The sequence below is a fragment of the Bombus affinis genome, chromosome 6 (genome assembly GCF_024516045.1).
Source record: "Bombus affinis isolate iyBomAffi1 chromosome 6, iyBomAffi1.2, whole genome shotgun sequence".
Lineage (NCBI taxonomy): Eukaryota > Metazoa > Arthropoda > Insecta > Hymenoptera > Apidae > Bombus > Bombus affinis.
Genome location: NC_066349.1, coordinates 10,407,181 through 10,424,719, shown reverse-complemented (window position 1 = coordinate 10,424,719; position 17,539 = coordinate 10,407,181). Strand labels below are relative to the sequence as shown.

Below are 17,539 nucleotides of genomic sequence, written 5' to 3'. Positions count from 1 at the left end.
TATAAATTTCAGCAAGAAGATTGATAAAAAAATAAGTGTGCAATATTACGCAAAGACATTACTCGTCTATTCCCTGTTTACTACATCCTAATATTTTTTGCTATTGCGACTTTTTTTTAAATGTAGGTATAAGCATGCAGTAAGATAGTAATCTTATTTAGCAATTTGAACAATTAATCTCTGTTGAAATATTTGTATATGAATAGAAGTTATTTATTAGATATAAATGAACATTTGATACATAAGTATAAGAATTAAATACGAGCACAATTTCATTCGATATTTTGGTGTATATAAGTGGGGGTGAATTTTCAATAGAAGTATAGAGGCGTAAATTGGTTAGAAAGAAATCGTCGAATGGAACGACCACCAGGTTTCGAGAAGAGTCGCCGATTGTAAATGAGAGTTGAAACGGGCGCGAATGATTGACGGTATAGCCGCAAGATGGCGTAATACATGCGACGCTGCTTTTGACGTTCGTGTATGAGTTTTTTTTTGGTTCCTTCTACTTTGAAAACGGCAGGAAGCAAAAATTGTTAGTTCGGTGTTTAGTCTTCGCTAGTCTGACTGAGGATGTGGTGGAAAGAGTTGAGTACGATAGGAGATATTCAACGGAATAGGATTTCGATTTCGAGTACATAGTACGCGAGACACACGAGGTCCCGCGATTGGCCAGTTTATGAGACGACGATGGCTCCGTGAGGAGAGAACATGGCTGCGACGCAAGCCGAGAGCCAACAAAACGATGTGAAGCTGAACGAGTCCGTGAAATGTGCACAGAAACGTCCGCAAGTCGGTGGGAATAGTGCAAGTGTTAATACGAAGCAGCAGCTGGATCCAGAGCCGGGTGATAAAGTGTCCCGGGGCGCGGCCCAGCTGCTTAAATATGTGAATCGCGGCGGGGACACGGGTTTCGAGATGAGTCAATACCGCGAGGACATTGGTGGACACACTGCCGGTGAAGTCAAATCACCAAGGGAGGCTGGACAAGCTCCTCAAGAATCTATCGGCAAACAAGAGCCTCTCGATACGCCCGGGCATCCAAACCATCCCGGACATCCGTTCACCTCGAACGTAATACGCGATTATCCGGAGGAGTATACCAACAAATCAAACGAATTTCCCTCCAAATCATTGACCGATTATCCAGCGAAGCAGGTACCAGAGTACATGGGAAAGCATGGAGACTTTCCAGGGAAACAGTTGGATTATCATGGTAAACACTTAATACATGAAAGTGAAAGAGTTCATCGGGTCGAAATGGAAGAGCATTATGCAGCTTCCAAGATTGAATCACGATTGGCATATGTAGGGGCTACGCCAACCAGTTTTCCGGGTCAACCAAGGTTTTTATCAGGGCAAAGTATATCACAAGCTACTGGTCCAACACCAACGTTAAATCAGTTACTCCAAGCATCTACTCCTGTTCACCGTTTTCATGGAAATTATCCTGGAATGGGGCCAGAGCCTTATCAACAACCATGGCCCATCCAACGACCCCCAGTTGTCCCTCCGGTTTATCCACAACCTGGCCAACGTCCTCCACAGACGGTAAGTATAACAACCTACATCTATCTATAACTGTGTATAAAGTACATTTTATGTTTTTGTTACTTTTGTAGCTATAAATTGTCATTTGTAATAATTTATGTACATCTTATTCTTTATAAAATTATTATTAATTCTTGTTTTAATAATTGAATAATTAAATATATTGTAAAATACATAGGGGTCACCAAGATTGCATGCAGGACCTGGAGGACCAAGTTCCCCAACTCCTATGCCATATCAACAATATACACAACGTTATTCTTCTCCTACAAGACCTCATGCACCATACAGCCACCATCAGGTATTTATAATAATGATTACAAAATTTATTCAATAAAATAGTTACTCTTATTAATTAACTTTTTATATTTTTTTAGCTAAACTCATATACTACGCAAACTAGCCATCCTTCCAGTTTATACACAGAACAGAGAGGTTGGAATCAAGGTGGACCACCAAATCCACCACCACCTTCAGCCAATCAGACCAATCCTTCCAGCCAATCACCACAGCGTGCTCTTTCTCAATCCCCAGCACCACCACCTTCTGCATCTCCACAACCACAGTCAACTAGCCAATCTCAAGTAAGTTATACAAATAACAAAAACCTTTTTATATTTTTGATGTAATAATATGATGTAATAATATAAGAATTTCTATTGGCTGTACATGTAAACAAGAATATCAAACTTTGTCCTTTGTCTTAATGTATTAGCAAAAAAGTATCTTATTTGTATCTAAAATTATTTTAAAAAATTGCAAAGTATCAAGGTAAACAGTTGAAAGTAAGAAAATGAACTTTTTGATCAGTATATTTTTAGTTGTATGTATGGATATGTGATTTATAATAAATTCTGTTTCTGTTTACAGAGTTTCCATAACTTACAGCAACGATCAACAACACCAAATACTCAAGGAATAGATTCAGGGGTGAGTACAATTAAATTTCGCAACAATATATATATATATATATATAAGTATTCAAAAAAGTACCTTGATAACGTGTCTCAAAATTATCCAAGGTTATCAATAACCATAACGTATCGTATAAGATTCTCTTTTAAAAATATTCAAATAACTCAGAAGAAAAGCAGAAAGGTGCGAAATTCTCAATAAAACGTTTTCATGTTTCGCGATTGAAGCGTCGGACGGTGATTTATTTTGATCTTAATTAGAAAGCACATGCGCGCGTGGATGCACGTGTGTGCACGTGTTATTGTTATTTCATGTTTGTGTTACGATTGGTTCTCGACTTGGGCCACGTTTAAAAACGAACGGTTTAACAATAAAAGCATCAGTGGCTCTTACGTGGTCGGTCAAGATAACTGGCATTGCAAAGCGAATTCTAATTTCACGTTGCATAAAGTGCCATTTGATCTTGGATACAGTGGACGGGAGTACTTCAATACTTCTCTCGTGAAAAGAGCAAGCATGAGTGAGCGAAAGGGAGACCTCTCGAGTATGGGTTGCCTATCTGTAGGAGGGGCAGGGTGTGGAAAGTGGGGATGGAGAATAAGCGACTTGTAGAGTTCGATTAGGGCGCGAGTTGCGCGGCCGCTGGAGCCCCAGATATTAGTGACTTCCCCTTCCCGCCTTCTCCCTCTTCCTCTTTCCTTCCTTCTCTCTCTCTCTCTCTCTCTCTCTCTCCCTCCCTCCCTCCTTCCCTCTCTCTCGCTCGCTCGCTCGCTTGCTCTTTCCCACTGTGTTCGTCTCGCTATCCCTTTTCAAACATATACGCTCGCATGTATGTGTAAACACGTATATCCCTCTTTGTCCTATATCGAGTCTCTCACTTCTTTCAATATAGATGAGCGGTCTAGTGGGAGAAGCATGAGTGTTACACAGGTTACCTGAGTATAGAGAAGCAAGCGAGAGCGAGTGTGTGATTCGCTCGAATCGCTGGGGAGGGGGGGGGGGGACTGTGTATCTGAGGTAGTTCTCCCCACCACTTCTGACGTTTTATATCGTTCAGCTATATTCGGTTCGTTAGATCATGCAACTGTCACTCTGCGACATGCTATCGAACTTCTCGTATTCCCATGACGCGACTGAAAACCGGCGAATATATTTTAAACGTCCAATATAGTTTCTTTTAAACGGTATTAAATAGAACTCTCTGTTTACATACAACTTTATGTCTCTATTCGATAAGTGTAAAATCTCGTTTATTTACTGAAAAATCGGTGTTAGAACAAATTTTGTTATTTACTAATTTTATTAGATTAAATTTAGTAGATCGATCATGTTTTCTCTTCTGTTTTAAAAATCGGTTGAATTTTAGTTGAGAATTATCATCGTTTAACCTATTCCCTCGCGATGTTATGGCATCGACGAATAAAAATATTATTACATAATATCGTTAATATTATCATTCATTATTTCTTTTCATTTTATAAGATTAAACGCATAGTTCGTATTAATTAAAATCGTAATCATATTGAATATGCGTATTAAATGTATAAAAATAATGTAGACAGAACTAAATTCTCGAAAGCTAAAAAGTTTCAACAATGGTTGTTTAAATTGCAATAATTAAGTCATTTAAAGGATACAATTAATAACGCGTATTGATTGATATAACCTAAAACATATAAAAATATTTTAATGAGAACAAAGATTTTTGAATATTATTATAACTGATTGGATTTGCATAGAATTTATTTAGTTGGAAAAGCGTTTGTTTCTCGTGTAGTTTGACTTTATACGTTTTCTTTCTCGCGTACTCTCTCGGGGTTTTTGGAGCACACGGGTACTCTTCGCCGAGGAGCTACGGAAATAACCGATGGTTGCCGAACGCTTGCCGCGCCACGAAAGAACGCCCTCCAACGAGCAGCTAGACGCGAAATCTGTAAACCGAAGTCACGGAACACTCGATAAAAAGAATCACGTTTTTAGTTACTCCCGGCCACGTACACGTACGTAGACGATCAACTGTCCGATTCTAACCTGTTAAATACGCGGCCTTCACGATCGTACCGTTTGCCAATTTAGAATTCGATATCGAAGGGTTGTACCCTAACGATACGAAACACTCTGAGAGAGAGACTTATTGACACAACATGCGATGGTCGAACGAAGTACACGGTGAACCAACAGCAGTTCCATAGTCGACAGACGAGAAATTATGCCCGTTCTCGCGTGGTTTTATATCAAACCACCGACTATCTTCACTTACACATGATTGAACCTAGTGTGTCGTTGTTACACGAGATTCCCGTAAAACATGTGAAAATCGTACGGGGAACATACGAGGTCTATGGTGGGTTTTGTCGTAGTGCGCGGGGTAACGCCTCTCCTTCGATTCTCGCGTCATGCCGAGAGTCCTTGTGTCCGACACAGTATATACTATACTTTCCGTGATACATCCGAGGAAGTCTCTAATCGTCTTCTGTACGGATGAACTGTCCACTGCTTGGTAGGTGTAACGATGTACTTTTCTCTTTCTCTTTCTCTTTATGTGTCTCCATCTGTCTCACTCGCGTAATTCTTTCTCTTGTACTTATATTTGGTCTGTCTTTCTCTTTTTCTCCTCATCTCTCACTCTGACCTCCCTTCAATCCCCTTCTCTTCTCTTCTCTCTCTTCTAATGCACCCGCGCGCTCTTTCAATGTATCATAGTGACGATCTGTGCGAGGTGTTACGCACACACATACACAGGCGCGCGCGCTCTTCCACATATATGCCAACTGTATACGACGTATGTTATGTACGTATATATAAAATATCGTTGAAACATGCGCGTGTGTATGACGTGTTATGTTGCATCGTACGATTAGTGGCGAGTGGCCGCGTGTGTAGAGTGCATTTCCTAATTTTCTTATGGTTAAAATGTGACAACAAAGAAAGTATACAACATATATAAAAGGAACGTAAATGTTGCGTTCTAAAAAGTGGATTTTTTATTTTACCTTTATTTGTGTGTGTATACCCATGTGTGTTGTGTATGTATATATTTATTTACTTTTTTATTTATGATCTTGCTAACGCAGCTTTCGTGCTGAAGCTAATGAAATGTAATATGAAATAAATTGTTTAAAAAGTTGCAATTATATTCAGGAATAACTTCTATTTACATAATTCTGTTTATGGTTTTTTCTGTATTATAATTATTTTAGTCATTTTATATAGATGATATTAACTGCTATATTCATCTGATATTTCTAAAATTTTGTAATTAAGTTCAAAAATTAAATAGAGTTTTAAGCATTAGATGTATTATCTTGTTTTAATTATATTTGATACTTTTGTGGAAGCATTGTTTGAATGTAAGAATTTTCTAAGATGTTTTTTTATGTTTTATATTTTAGGAATTATCTGGACAAAATAGTAACGATAGTTCGAATGGACCTGCTTGTCCTGGAACACCAAATTCACAGGGGATGAGACCCACCCCTTCTCCTACAGGATCTACAGGTTCTCGCTCGATGTCCCCTGCTGTTGGTTTGTATATTTCCGGTTCATATTTTACCAAAGTATTACTTTAATTAATTCCTTAGTTTTTTTAATAAAATTTTGTACTCTTGCTTTTTGTAGGTCAACAAAACGTTCAGATGCCTCCACGCCCGTCAAGTAGCCAGTCAGATGGTAGTGGACCTGCACGAATGAGTCACTCTCCTATGACAACTCAAGGTAAATGAAAGATGTAAAATTTTTGTTTATACTTTGTCTTTTATACACATGTGTGCGTGTGTGTATGTATAAAATATAACATATAAACTTATGCTTTTAGGAGCATACCAGCAGCCATTGGGTCCTTCGCCACACATGCATAGCTATAAAATGAATAACACTGGTCCTGGTGTTGTTCAACCAGGACCTGGTTCTGCAAGCCTTGGTGGAATAAACCCAATGGGTGGTGGTATGGGATATGCAGCTGGTGGAACGGCTGCAGGTCAGCCTGGGGGTTATCATGGGCAAGGTCCCTATCCACCTCCCCGTCCACATGTACAATTTCCACAGGGATATCCATCACCAGCTAATTCACAACCACCACCCAACAATCAGTATCAAGCTTCTAATAGGCCCAATAATTTGGTGCAATATCCTCCATATACAGTAAGTCAAGTGTATTTTTTAAGAAAGTAAGAATTTTATATTATTTACACAAAATCAATGTACTGCCCCTTTTGCAGCATAAAATGGGATTTAATAGTGTACCACCAGGGATGCCACCTAGTCCAGGACCACCTCAGGTTTATGGAGGTAGTGGTACAACAGGTATGGTACCTCCAGGTGCCCCTGGAGTAGCCGTGATTGGTAATATGGGTCCACCGGCAAGTTCAATGGGTCCTCCACCTCCATCCCCTAATCACGTTAGTAGTCAACCACCACCAACCAGCTCAGCTGTACCACATTTGCATACTCCTGCGGCTACACCACCTCTCAATCACGAAGGAAGTCCAATGCCTCCACCAAGTACTACACCCAATTCACATCCCGCTTCAACACCAACACCAACTAGCCATAGTTCTGCAGATCTTACTACTGAAACTTCTAATGATAGTGGCATAACTACCACTGCTTCAGGTATATCCATTTTTCATTTACCGTGTATTTCGTTTTGGGTAATTCACTTAACAGATGGAAGATTAAAAGTACTGGTTGATCATATAGGTACATCAGTTATAAATGTTACTTCCACTTCAAGTGGCACTGTTACATCTGTAATAACAACTGGTCCTGATGGTACATCCTTAGATGAAGGTTCTCAACAGTCGACGTTGTCAAACGCATCAGCTGGTTAGTACAAAATGTTAAAAATTCTTTAACATTCATCTTATTTGTGAAAAATTCATAATTTTATTTTAATATAGCTTCTGGAGAAGATCCAACATTTCCACCAAAGGTACGGAAGGATATGATGGGAGGATATCATAGCCATCCAACTACACCACAGAGTACAGTTCCATCACCTGGTGCTGCGAGTATTAACTCCATACACGAAGAATATCCTGATATGAACAGTCCTGGTTGGCCACGTACTCCTGCTAGTCCTGTATGTATTTCGTTTCGTTATATGATTCTTAAGAATCTGACATAATGGTTACTACTTTCGTATGTATATCTGTATCTTTATATTGCATGTTTTAATGTTTTTACATGAAAATTTTAAGAATGATATATGATCAGGGATAATGTGTTTTTATGCTATGGTTTTCTTTGACTTTTCAATATTTTATATATTTTACAGGTATTTAACAGTCATGTGCCTCAAGACCCGTACAGACCTAAGGTTACTGTTTATTCACTATAAGTATTTATCATACTGTTGCACAACATATTATACACACTGAATGTTTTGTACTCTGTTTGATCTAGACATCTTGATATTTGCTTAGCAAATGTAATTATTTGAACTTTCTCTATTTTAATGTTGTATTTTTATAAAAATATCCTTGTACTATTGTTTTATTTTCATTATCAAGCAGTGTGTAACTACCAAAAATTGTTATACAACAGTTATATTTCATACAGACGCGTATTTACATCATAATCTCCAATACTAACTAAGCAAAAATATAAATTTTTGGATAACAAGAAATGACATGTCCTAAGAAAGTTGTAGCTTCTGATTATTCTCTACATCTTTTAATATTTTGAAAACGTTACATTATTTTGCTTTATGTAATTGCATGATATCGCTTTTTTTATTTTACTATCATTTCAAATAGTGTTTTTATAAAACAGTACTTTTTGCATGAAAGATCTATCACTTGTGTCATCACTTATTTTACTCAAAAATATATAATTGTTAATTATTATAAGCAATCAAATGACATTGTAAATTAACAAGTACCTTTAGAAAGAATAGTACATCAAAGTGTTCAAGAAAAATCATGACAATCATTCAGTTTAGTGGAAGTTAACAGGTTTCATAATGATAATTCCAGAAACCAGACAGTTTAGCAAAGCTGTATGAAATGGATGATACAATGGAACGAAGAACATGGTTGGATAAATTAGTTAACTTCATGGAAGAACGAAGAACACCTATTACTAGCTGTCCTACCATCTCCAAGAACCCCCTCGACCTATTTCGGCTATACCTCTACGTGAAAGAGAGGGGGGGCTTCATGGAGGTATGCAAGGTGCAGTGTAGTTCCATCTAGCCCTCGGTGTCTTTATAGTAGTTTTTTTCATAATTCTATGTGTTTTATATTTTTGTTCGTTTCAATATTGTGTATACACGTTTAGATATATGCCAAAAGAAAAAACATCAATGACTCGGCCAAAGCTATCCGAGTTTTTGTTTCTGTTGTTTCTGGCATTTTCAATTACACCGACAGTATTTGTTTATATTTGACGTATACAATTGTAAAATATGCTTTGTTTCTGTGTGCGCTGAAGTGTGCATGATTTATATTATATTTTTTGCTACATAGTATTTTTTCTTTTCTTGTATACTGTTTATAAAATTATGAAGAAAAAAGAAGCTTAACTCGTCTTTTCTTAAAGTAGTCGTTCGACGCGTATGGAAAACGCCCTGATCTACAAACCTTGGTGCTATATGGAATTATTCTAATATTCAGCGAAGAATAAACTTTTAATATCAATGTAATAACGGTAATTCGTTTCGATTGTACTCTTGTCTATTCGTTTCATTTTTCATACTTGCATGATCAGGAATCGAGGTATTTGTATATACAGAAAGAAAGATCGCGTTACTTGATTTCTTTTTAGATTAGCCGCCGTAATATTTTTTCCATATATTTTTTTGTTTTTATTTTGCGTTTTCAAGATGCAGATTTTTGTCTGTTTGGATTCTCTGCTAAAATAAAAAATCGGGCAGACACTGATGAAAAAATTGACTTTAATTTTCTATAGGTGACCAAAAATAAAACGTGGAAAGATATAGCTGGATTATTGGGCATTGGTGCAAGTAGCAGTGCAGCATACACACTAAGGAAACACTATACCAAGCATTTGTTAGCGTATGAATGTCATTTCGACCGTGGAGGTGTCGATCCTCAGCCTATCATAAATCAAGTTGAAGCTGGTTCAAAAAAGAAACCATCAAAAGGAACTGCCTCCGTACCTTCACCAGGTAACTGTTGATAATATTAAAAATTGATAATATTAAAGGCTTTTTATTTTTAATTAATTCAACATTAACTTCGTATCTTTAGGATCTTCCAATTCACAAGATTCCTTCCCTGCTGCTGGATCAAGTAATGCTTCCATGGATGGTTATGGAAGTTATCAGAGTGGTTATACTGGTGGTACACCCGGAGGACCCTCGTCAGAGTATACACCTCCTCCTCCAAGACCACCTAGTCAGAGTAGTGCACCTTCTCCACATCAAGGTAAGAAATTCTTTTCTATTTTTCAATTTCGCTATGTTGAAACATTTTATATTGAATATATAAAATCTTGATAATGAACGATTTGGAAGAGTGTTCGATATAATAAACACTTTACCAAGCATGTGAAAGGAATTGCGGTTGAGAGAATATGTTCTGGTAGGTGGTTTGAACCAGGGCGGGCAGAATAGCACGAATCCGTTCGACGACGGCGTGGGACGCCTTTTTCGCAAGTCGAACGCAACGCCCCACCCTGGTCCGCTACGAGCCTCAGGTACTTCTCTCACCCTTGTCTCCTTTCACAACATACAACTAAACTTATTTTTTCTACGTTTACTTTCAATTTTCTCGCACGACATTTTGCCTTACTATCTTCTCTTTGTTGTTATTTGTAATAACGTTATCCGAATTTTTTTCTTGATATACTTTTGAAACAATCTGATTTTGCATTCAAACAGGTATACAACAAGGCAGTTACCAGAATACAGGTTCCTACCAAAACTACCCTCAAGATCAGTACAATCGGTCGCAAGCAAACACATTGTCACAACAGGGAGAATTTAATCAACCTTACTCACCGCGATCACATTATTCACCTTATGTACCAGACGTTGATAGGTTAGAGATTAAACTCATTTCGAACCATTTATTTAACGAAAGAACGGAGTCTAACTTTCAGGACTCTTACAGAGGATACCCTGGGGGAAATATGCCGCCGAACAATGCTAGCGGACAAGATATATACAATAGATATAGTAGTAGTCAACAGCCAGCAAATTATTCGGCGGGTACACCACCTAATGCAAGAAGTAATAGCTATCCATCTGCGCCTCAAGCACATCCACCTACTGTACCGCAACAAACGGCAACGAGCCAACCTTCTTCACCTTCACAGCCTTCTGCTGCTTCGTCTTATTCTTGCCCTCAAGATTATTATCGACCGGAACAGGTGATATTATATGTTCTATTTTCAATTTTTGTTCTTACATTTTTATTTTTAATTTTCATTTTACCATGGTATATTATAATAAATATTTTTATTATTATTATAAATCGAATTAAATGTTATGGTCAATATTAAAGGGTGGATATGGAGCTCCTGGAGGAACACAGATATACTCAGGTGGTGCGAATGCAAATAAGAATATGCCACCGCCACCGCCAGGTCCAAATCCACCTAGACGTCACCCAGATTTTGCCAAAGACCAACAGTATCCGCAATATAATCAACAACGACCAGCCTACCCAGGTAAATGTATTTTAATATCGATAGCTAAGCGCATTAAAATATATGAATAAACACGTTACACGAGATATCCTTATTTACAGGATGGCCAAATACAACTAATCAGTACAATAGTAATAGTGGAAATAATAGAGTTCAATATCCATCTCAACCACCACAACCCCAGGTACAGCAACAACAACCACAACCGCAACAGCAAACACCACAGTCTGCTTCTTCTACGCCTTCGTCAGTACTTCCTAATAGTCAACAGTGGGGTAGCCAGCAACCAAATAGAACCACACCTCAGCCGACATTGAATGCTATAGCTCACGCTCCTCCACCGTGGGATCATCGTTATACGAATCAACCGTCCCCTCTTTATCCTACACCTGGAAATCATCAGGTAATTTATTTTGTAGCTAGTATGTTTATTTCAATTAAATTTCAAACCCCTTTAGTCATCTAATCTTATTTTTTTAATCATTTTTTATTTTCTGCTGTTGTTGCATTAATCAGTATTTTTTATTTTTGTTGTATGTCCTTTGTTCATAAATCGATATTGGTTCACAGAATCAGCTTGGTATAAATCCCATGATTAGCCAGCAGCCAACATCGAAAAGAGAAATGACATTCCCTCCCGATAGTGTGGAAGCGATGACACCACTTCTGTACAAACGGCGGAAACTTACACGTGCCGATGTAGCACCGATAGAAGCTTGGCGTATTATGATGGCCTTGAGGTCAGGCTTATTAGCCGAAAGCTGTTGGGCTCTTGATGTATTAAATATCTTACTATTCGATGACTCTTCTGTAAGTTTCATTTGATATATTTTAGTATCTTCATACACAATAATGAATAAACGTAAATACTAAACGATAACGAAATGAATTCTACAGGTAAGTTATTTCGGGCTGGCACACTTACCTGGGCTGTTGGATGTTTTGTTGGAACATTTCTCACGTTCTTTGTCCGATATGTTCGAATCACCAGTAAATGAAGATGATCGAAATTGGAACCAATCAGCAGATGGTCCGGAAGTCGATCTCGGTGCCGTAACACGTCCCATTGATCCTGAAGATCGAACGAAATTACTTTCATCAGCAAATTACACGTTTCTGTCGAGACGTGGTCGTCCAGTAAAAATCGTTCCAAGAGATGACGATTTGTTTGTTCTAGACACAAGGAGATCTTGGGATCATCAAGACTGTGAATCAGAAACTGAACCCTGGCAAGTTGATAATAATACCACTAAGTACATAGTGACGTGTTTTCAATCTGAAATAGGATCAGTACCATTTGCCCGCCTCCTTCGAGACGAGAAACCGCCTTTGCTGCAGAAGGAAGTAGAGTGTACAGACATGAAAGACGAAACCAAAGCAGATTCTGGTACACTCGAAGCATCAGAGTTCTCTCAAAAGACAGCTGAACCTGGGGAGAAACCAAAAGAAACGAATGAGAAGAAACAGCTAGACAAGAAGAAGAAGACAAAAACTTTGAGTGATGTTTTGTCGAGGATTAAGAAAGAACCGGTTGAGATGAACGATCTTACGAGAGAACTATTTGAGAAAAAGAACGACGGGTTCAAGAAAGAGTGTGACACCGAGACAAAGGTGAATAACAATATGGGTGAACACTTTGCAGACATACCGAAACCCGAAGAGGAGGCCGTGCCTACACAAAACGGTTTGAACGACATGACAAGCAACGCCGAGGTGGAGAAAATTGAGATCAAAGTGGAGAACGAGGAACAAGAATCAGTAATGAAAGATGATAATAAGGAGGGACCAAGATTAAACATAAAAGATCCAGCTGGCACGTTAAAAAGAAGACGAATAAGCGACTACGAGGACGAGAGTTACTCGAGGGACGAAGCAAGTTTGTATCTTGTTACAGAGACGCAAGATAACCTGGCTCGACGTTGCGTCTGTTTGTCCACAATTCTAAGGAATCTCACATTTATCCCGGGCAACGAGGCTGAATTCGCCAAGAATGTAACGTTTCTGAGTCTTCTTGGTAAGTTATTGTTACTGCATCACGAACATCCGGTAAGGACGCAGAAAACACGAAACTACGATCGCGAGGAGGACGCAGATTTCGCAGACTCTTGCAGCAGCTTACAAGGAGAGAGCGAGTGGTGGTGGGATTTTTTGCATCACATCAGAGAAAACGTGCTGGTTATGGCAGCAAACATAGCCGGTCACATGGATCTAAGTCAACACCCAGAAGAAATATCTCGACCGGTGTTGGATGGTCTTCTGCATTGGGCGGTGTGTCCTGCTGCTCATGGACAAGATCCTTTCCCCACTGTTGGCCCGAACTCTTCTTTATCACCGCAACGACTAGCACTGGAGGCTTTGTGCAAGCTTTGCGTGACGGAATGCAACGTAGATCTAGTAGTTGCTACACCCCCTTACTCAAGACTTCAGAGACTTTGCTCGGTATTGACCAGGCTACTCTGCCGAAGTGAGGAGCAAGTGTTGCGCGAGTTCGGCGTGAACTTGCTTCACTTTCTATCTGCAGCAGACAGTGGTGTGGCTCGTACAATCGCTTTGCAGACACCTTGCGTGGCCCTATTGGTGGCGTTTATCGAACAGGCAGAATCAAGTGCATTGGGGGTTGCAAATCAACATGGATTGGCTGCACTACGTGATAATCCTGAGTCAATGGGCACCAGTTTGGACATGCTGCGACGTGCTGCTGGTACGCTGCTGAACCTCGCCAGGCATCCTGATAACAGAACTCTGTTATTACAGCACGAATCACGATTACTCGCCTTGGTGATGAGTCAAATTTTAGATCAGCAAGTGGCCGCAATCGTTGCTCGTGTATTGTTCCAGTGTTCCAGGGGCACGTAACTTTCTTTTACTAATGGATGGTATATTTTTCTTCATTTTTGTTCTTGGTTGATCCGCGGGTGTTTGTTTGTTTAGCCCCTTTTGTGCAAAAAGTGATGATGATGATCAGTTTTTGTTTCCAAACAAAAGACATGGAGAAAGAGACAGCTTGTAGAGAAAAAAAGCTGCTGTTGCTGCTATTCATTTTAGGGAATATGAGAGCGAGATAGAGAGCGAAAATTTGTTAGAAAGGTAGTTAAATGGAGTGCGAGTGAAATGAAGAATTATATAGAGAGAACAGCGACGAAAAAAAAGGAAACGCGGGATATAGTGTGCAGAGAAGGAACAAAGTGTCGATATAATATATAACGCCATGTGGTTGTAGTTTTATATCGAGTAACAAAAAAACCAGAGGAGTAAGAAAGTTAATTATTGGTGTTAGTGAGTTAAGGTATACTGCGACGATATTTGCGTCAATGCACGTCGAGTATACCTTTCCTACTTGATGAATTGGGATAATATCGATAGTGTAAGATATTTCATAGTTAATGAAGAAGAAAGAAAATTTCGCGAGGGGAAGGACTAAACTGTGAACAGAGAAAAACCGAGAAACGGAAATAATGAGAGAACTCGTGGAGATATTAAATGGGGTGTAGCGATAGAGGGACGACAGGGAGGGAGTAAGAAAGAAAAAAATGAAACAAAGATGTTAGAAAGACGAGAGAAATGAAACAAACGTTTAGCAGCATAATAATATATATATAAAAAGAAAAAATGAGACGATTGAAACTAACAAAAAAAGAAATCTGTTTTGACGAACCTAAAATGGTGCGATGTGGAGCGATAATATCGGGTGACGATTATATATATAAATATTAACGATAATATAATGCAAATTTTTATATTTGCATGTTTTGTGCTGTAATTAGCGAGTAATTAAGATATTTTGTAGATAACACACACTTCCATTGAATCTTATTTCGAATTGCGCCGCGCCGTGTGATGATGATTACACAAAGGAAAAAATGAAATAATGAAAGATGATGCAACTCGGCGCGAACGCCCACGGTGGTCTCCCTTGCAGACAAAAAAGAAAATATGAGAGAAAAGCAGGCCACCGAGAGTCTCGACTTTAGAAGCACAGGCAGAACTAGAACTGAAGAAAGACATTGCTAGAAAAGAGAGAAAGTGAAGGACTGAGAGGGCGAGAGCATGGGTAAAGAAAGACCGATTAACGAATGAATGTAAATGAGACTTAGTTCGTGAAAGAATGAACGAAAGCACGAATGATAGAAGAGAAACAAAACACAAAAAAAAAAAATAAAAATAAAAAAAGAAGTTGAGAGAAGCGTTGAAAAATAGCGTGTGATCATTTTGCTGTTAGGAAAGAGAGAGAGAGAGAACTATTGTTTGAATGAGACATGGATGACAACCTATGTATGCGTGTGTGTATGAGTTGATAAAAAGGATGAAAAAAGAAACAAAGGGAAAGAACAAATAAGAAATTAGAAAAATATAGATGGAGACGAGACAATTTAAATCGATTCGTTTTTTGAATACGTGTGCATGTAAAGTACGACAGGAAGAAGAAAATCGAAGGACTAGATTGCGCGCGATTTCATACATCTCTTCGCGTGCTTGTAATCCTCGTGTGCATCAAGGAAAAGTTTGTATGTTGTATAATGATAGTAAGAGCGCGAATGACTGTTTTGGTTGTATGCACGAAGGATGGGGGTGCTGGTAGAAAAAGGGGTGGGGAATAGTGTCTGTCAAAACAAAAAATTGCTGTATACACATTGTATATGTACATATATACAAATATATATAATTATATATATTTATATGTATAACTATATATATAATAATTATATGTATATATATAAGCTTACACATAAAAAGAACGGATAAAGATCGAGAGCAAAATATTAAACGATAGACAAGTGGCAGCTTAACATATTTGCGTACCTTACAGAGAATGCTATCCCACTCTGATGGAAATTATCGAGATAGTATTTCACACATTATTTTTTCCTTTTTTTTTTTGAGTGCTTTGTTTTATTTTTTATTTCTAATTCATTCTATTTTGTTTTTTTTGCACTTTTCTACTTTGCAAAGTAGAGGAAAATTCTTTGAAGAAACAATATTTATGCGGTTTTTCTGTTTTTTTTTTCTTTTTTGGGATAAACGTACGTATAATTAAATGCCGTTGTGACCAAATTTCAACACGTACTAAGTGATAAAGGAAGGAATCGAAGAAAAACAACATTGTAGTAATAATAACATCTTCGGAAAAAAGAAAAAGATACGAAGTGTAAGACTGAAAGTGAGTGAAAGGGAGCGAATGATAGAGGGAGGGAGGGAGACGGAGAGAGAAAGTTTTCAATAATGTACCGAAACGAAATATATCCGGAAAAGGGTAAGAAACATAGAATTTTCGGATCTAAGCTCTCGATCGTACCATTCAAGTGATTCCGATGGGACGTATTTATAATCATGAAACTTTTATGCTTTTCAAAGCGCATGTTATTGTAAACAGAGAGAAAAACTAACAAGTACTATTCCCCCCATTGTCAGCTTTTTGCACATATTTCGACGGTTCTTGCATATACATTTATCTAATGTAAAGGAAAGAAAAAAACGAGAAAAAACCATTCTCATTTTTAATGTCCGCCGAAATGAACGACAACTTACATTCGATTTCATCGTCGCACACCTTCTATGTCGGTACTTCCTTTTCTCATTTCGTAGAAACGGATTTCATACATAAAAATGAACGGTGTTTCGGTTCTCATAGGGGTAGCATGTGTAAAATAAAAGAAAACAAAAACGGGATAAATGAAAACGATTTAGATTCGACTTTGTTTGAGGAATAAACAAGTGAGGAGAAAGGAGGAAAAAAGGAGAATAGAAGAAGAATAACGATGATGAGGTAAACACATTAAAACAGAACACTTTCCCTAATCCCAGCTTCTCCCTGACCCCAAAGTATCCTACTCTATAGATATCTAAATACGTGTAGTTCTTAAATTATTTACTTTAGTTCGAGTGGAGATGCCTGTAAGTGTAATTTACTAAGACTTTTTGTAAATAAATTATGAAATAAACTAGACGTACTTTATCCAAATGACTATAATATGTAGATATGTCTGACTCTCTGATATACGAAACCGTGATCTATGGGAACTAACGATGAGAGTATGAAAATATGTATGTATATGATTATCTTAAATTTCGCGATATTACATAGAAAATTTCTAAACTATATGAAAGTTGAGTATGAGAAAAAACCATTGTACTTGTAGGAAAATAATGTTGCTTTTAGATATAGGTTTTCAATATAAACACGAGGAAGTATTGCGTTTGTTAGAGAATTTATTGTGCCTGACTATCTTAAATATATAATTATCTTTTTTTTTATAGCTTGGATTCCAATTATACAACTTGCTTTGAACATATACTGTTCTCCATGTTCAAGATCATCGCTATATTTATTTTCTGGCACAGCCACTCCAGAATGTCTGTTGCTTCACTCTCCAGGTACCAATCTACCATGGGTGACAAAGTACCTTCATTCTGCAGGTAAGATAAATTCATTACATTTATATCCTTAAATAGGAATAAGCGA

At 37.9% G+C, this 17,539-nt stretch overlaps 2 protein-coding genes across 7 annotated transcripts in view; one reads left to right on the top strand and one right to left on the bottom strand.

Annotated features, from left to right (window-relative positions):
• The first annotated feature begins 417 nt into the window (after nucleotides 1-417).
• On the top strand, nucleotides 418-17,268 carry LOC126918078 (trithorax group protein osa). 5 transcript variants are annotated; one of them, XR_007711206.1, is made up of 22 exons: nucleotides 418-1,551; nucleotides 1,730-1,852; nucleotides 1,929-2,135; nucleotides 2,422-2,481; nucleotides 5,859-5,991; nucleotides 6,085-6,180; nucleotides 6,281-6,606; nucleotides 6,684-7,077; nucleotides 7,165-7,290; nucleotides 7,365-7,546; nucleotides 7,742-7,783; nucleotides 8,442-8,639; nucleotides 9,376-9,595; nucleotides 9,678-9,854; nucleotides 10,015-10,125; nucleotides 10,310-10,469; nucleotides 10,542-10,800; nucleotides 10,935-11,100; nucleotides 11,181-11,482; nucleotides 11,650-11,889; nucleotides 11,977-14,767; nucleotides 14,867-17,268. XR_007711206.1 is itself a non-coding variant. In XM_050725686.1 (22 exons), exons 1-22 carry the CDS (start codon nucleotides 712-714, stop codon nucleotides 13,933-13,935), a joined length of 6,225 nt encoding a protein of 2,074 aa, XP_050581643.1. In that variant the 5' UTR covers nucleotides 418-711; the 3' UTR covers nucleotides 13,936-17,268. The 5 variants fall into 5 exon arrangements, 4 of the variants coding, with proteins under 4 accessions (XP_050581643.1, XP_050581642.1, XP_050581641.1 ...); XM_050725686.1 differs by having other exon boundaries at nucleotides 418-1,216; nucleotides 1,313-1,551; nucleotides 11,977-17,268; XM_050725685.1 differs by having other exon boundaries at nucleotides 8,442-8,630; nucleotides 11,977-17,268.
• Nucleotides 17,269-17,539, bottom strand: part of LOC126918074 (intermembrane lipid transfer protein VPS13A-like) — a 14,539-nt gene continuing 14,268 nt past the window's right edge. For both annotated transcript variants that reach the window (XM_050725676.1, XM_050725677.1), the window contains exon 51: nucleotides 17,269-17,487. In XM_050725676.1, coding sequence (XP_050581633.1) covers nucleotides 17,347-17,487 — 141 coding nt within the window. In that variant the 3' untranslated portion in view covers nucleotides 17,269-17,346. The remainder of the gene's footprint in view (nucleotides 17,488-17,539) is intronic.

Excerpts from the sequence above, each read along its gene's own strand:
- LOC126918078 (XM_050725684.1), top strand. The coding sequence starts at position 712 with ATGGCTGCGACGCAAGCCGAGAGCCAACAAAACGATGTGAAGCTGAAC. Across the intron at positions 6,607-6,683 it reads TGCAATATCCTCCATATACA|CATAAAATGGGATTTAATAG; the intron begins GTAAGTCAAGTG and ends CCCCTTTTGCAG. Across the intron at positions 11,483-11,649 it reads CTACACCTGGAAATCATCAG|AATCAGCTTGGTATAAATCC; the intron begins GTAATTTATTTT and ends ATTGGTTCACAG.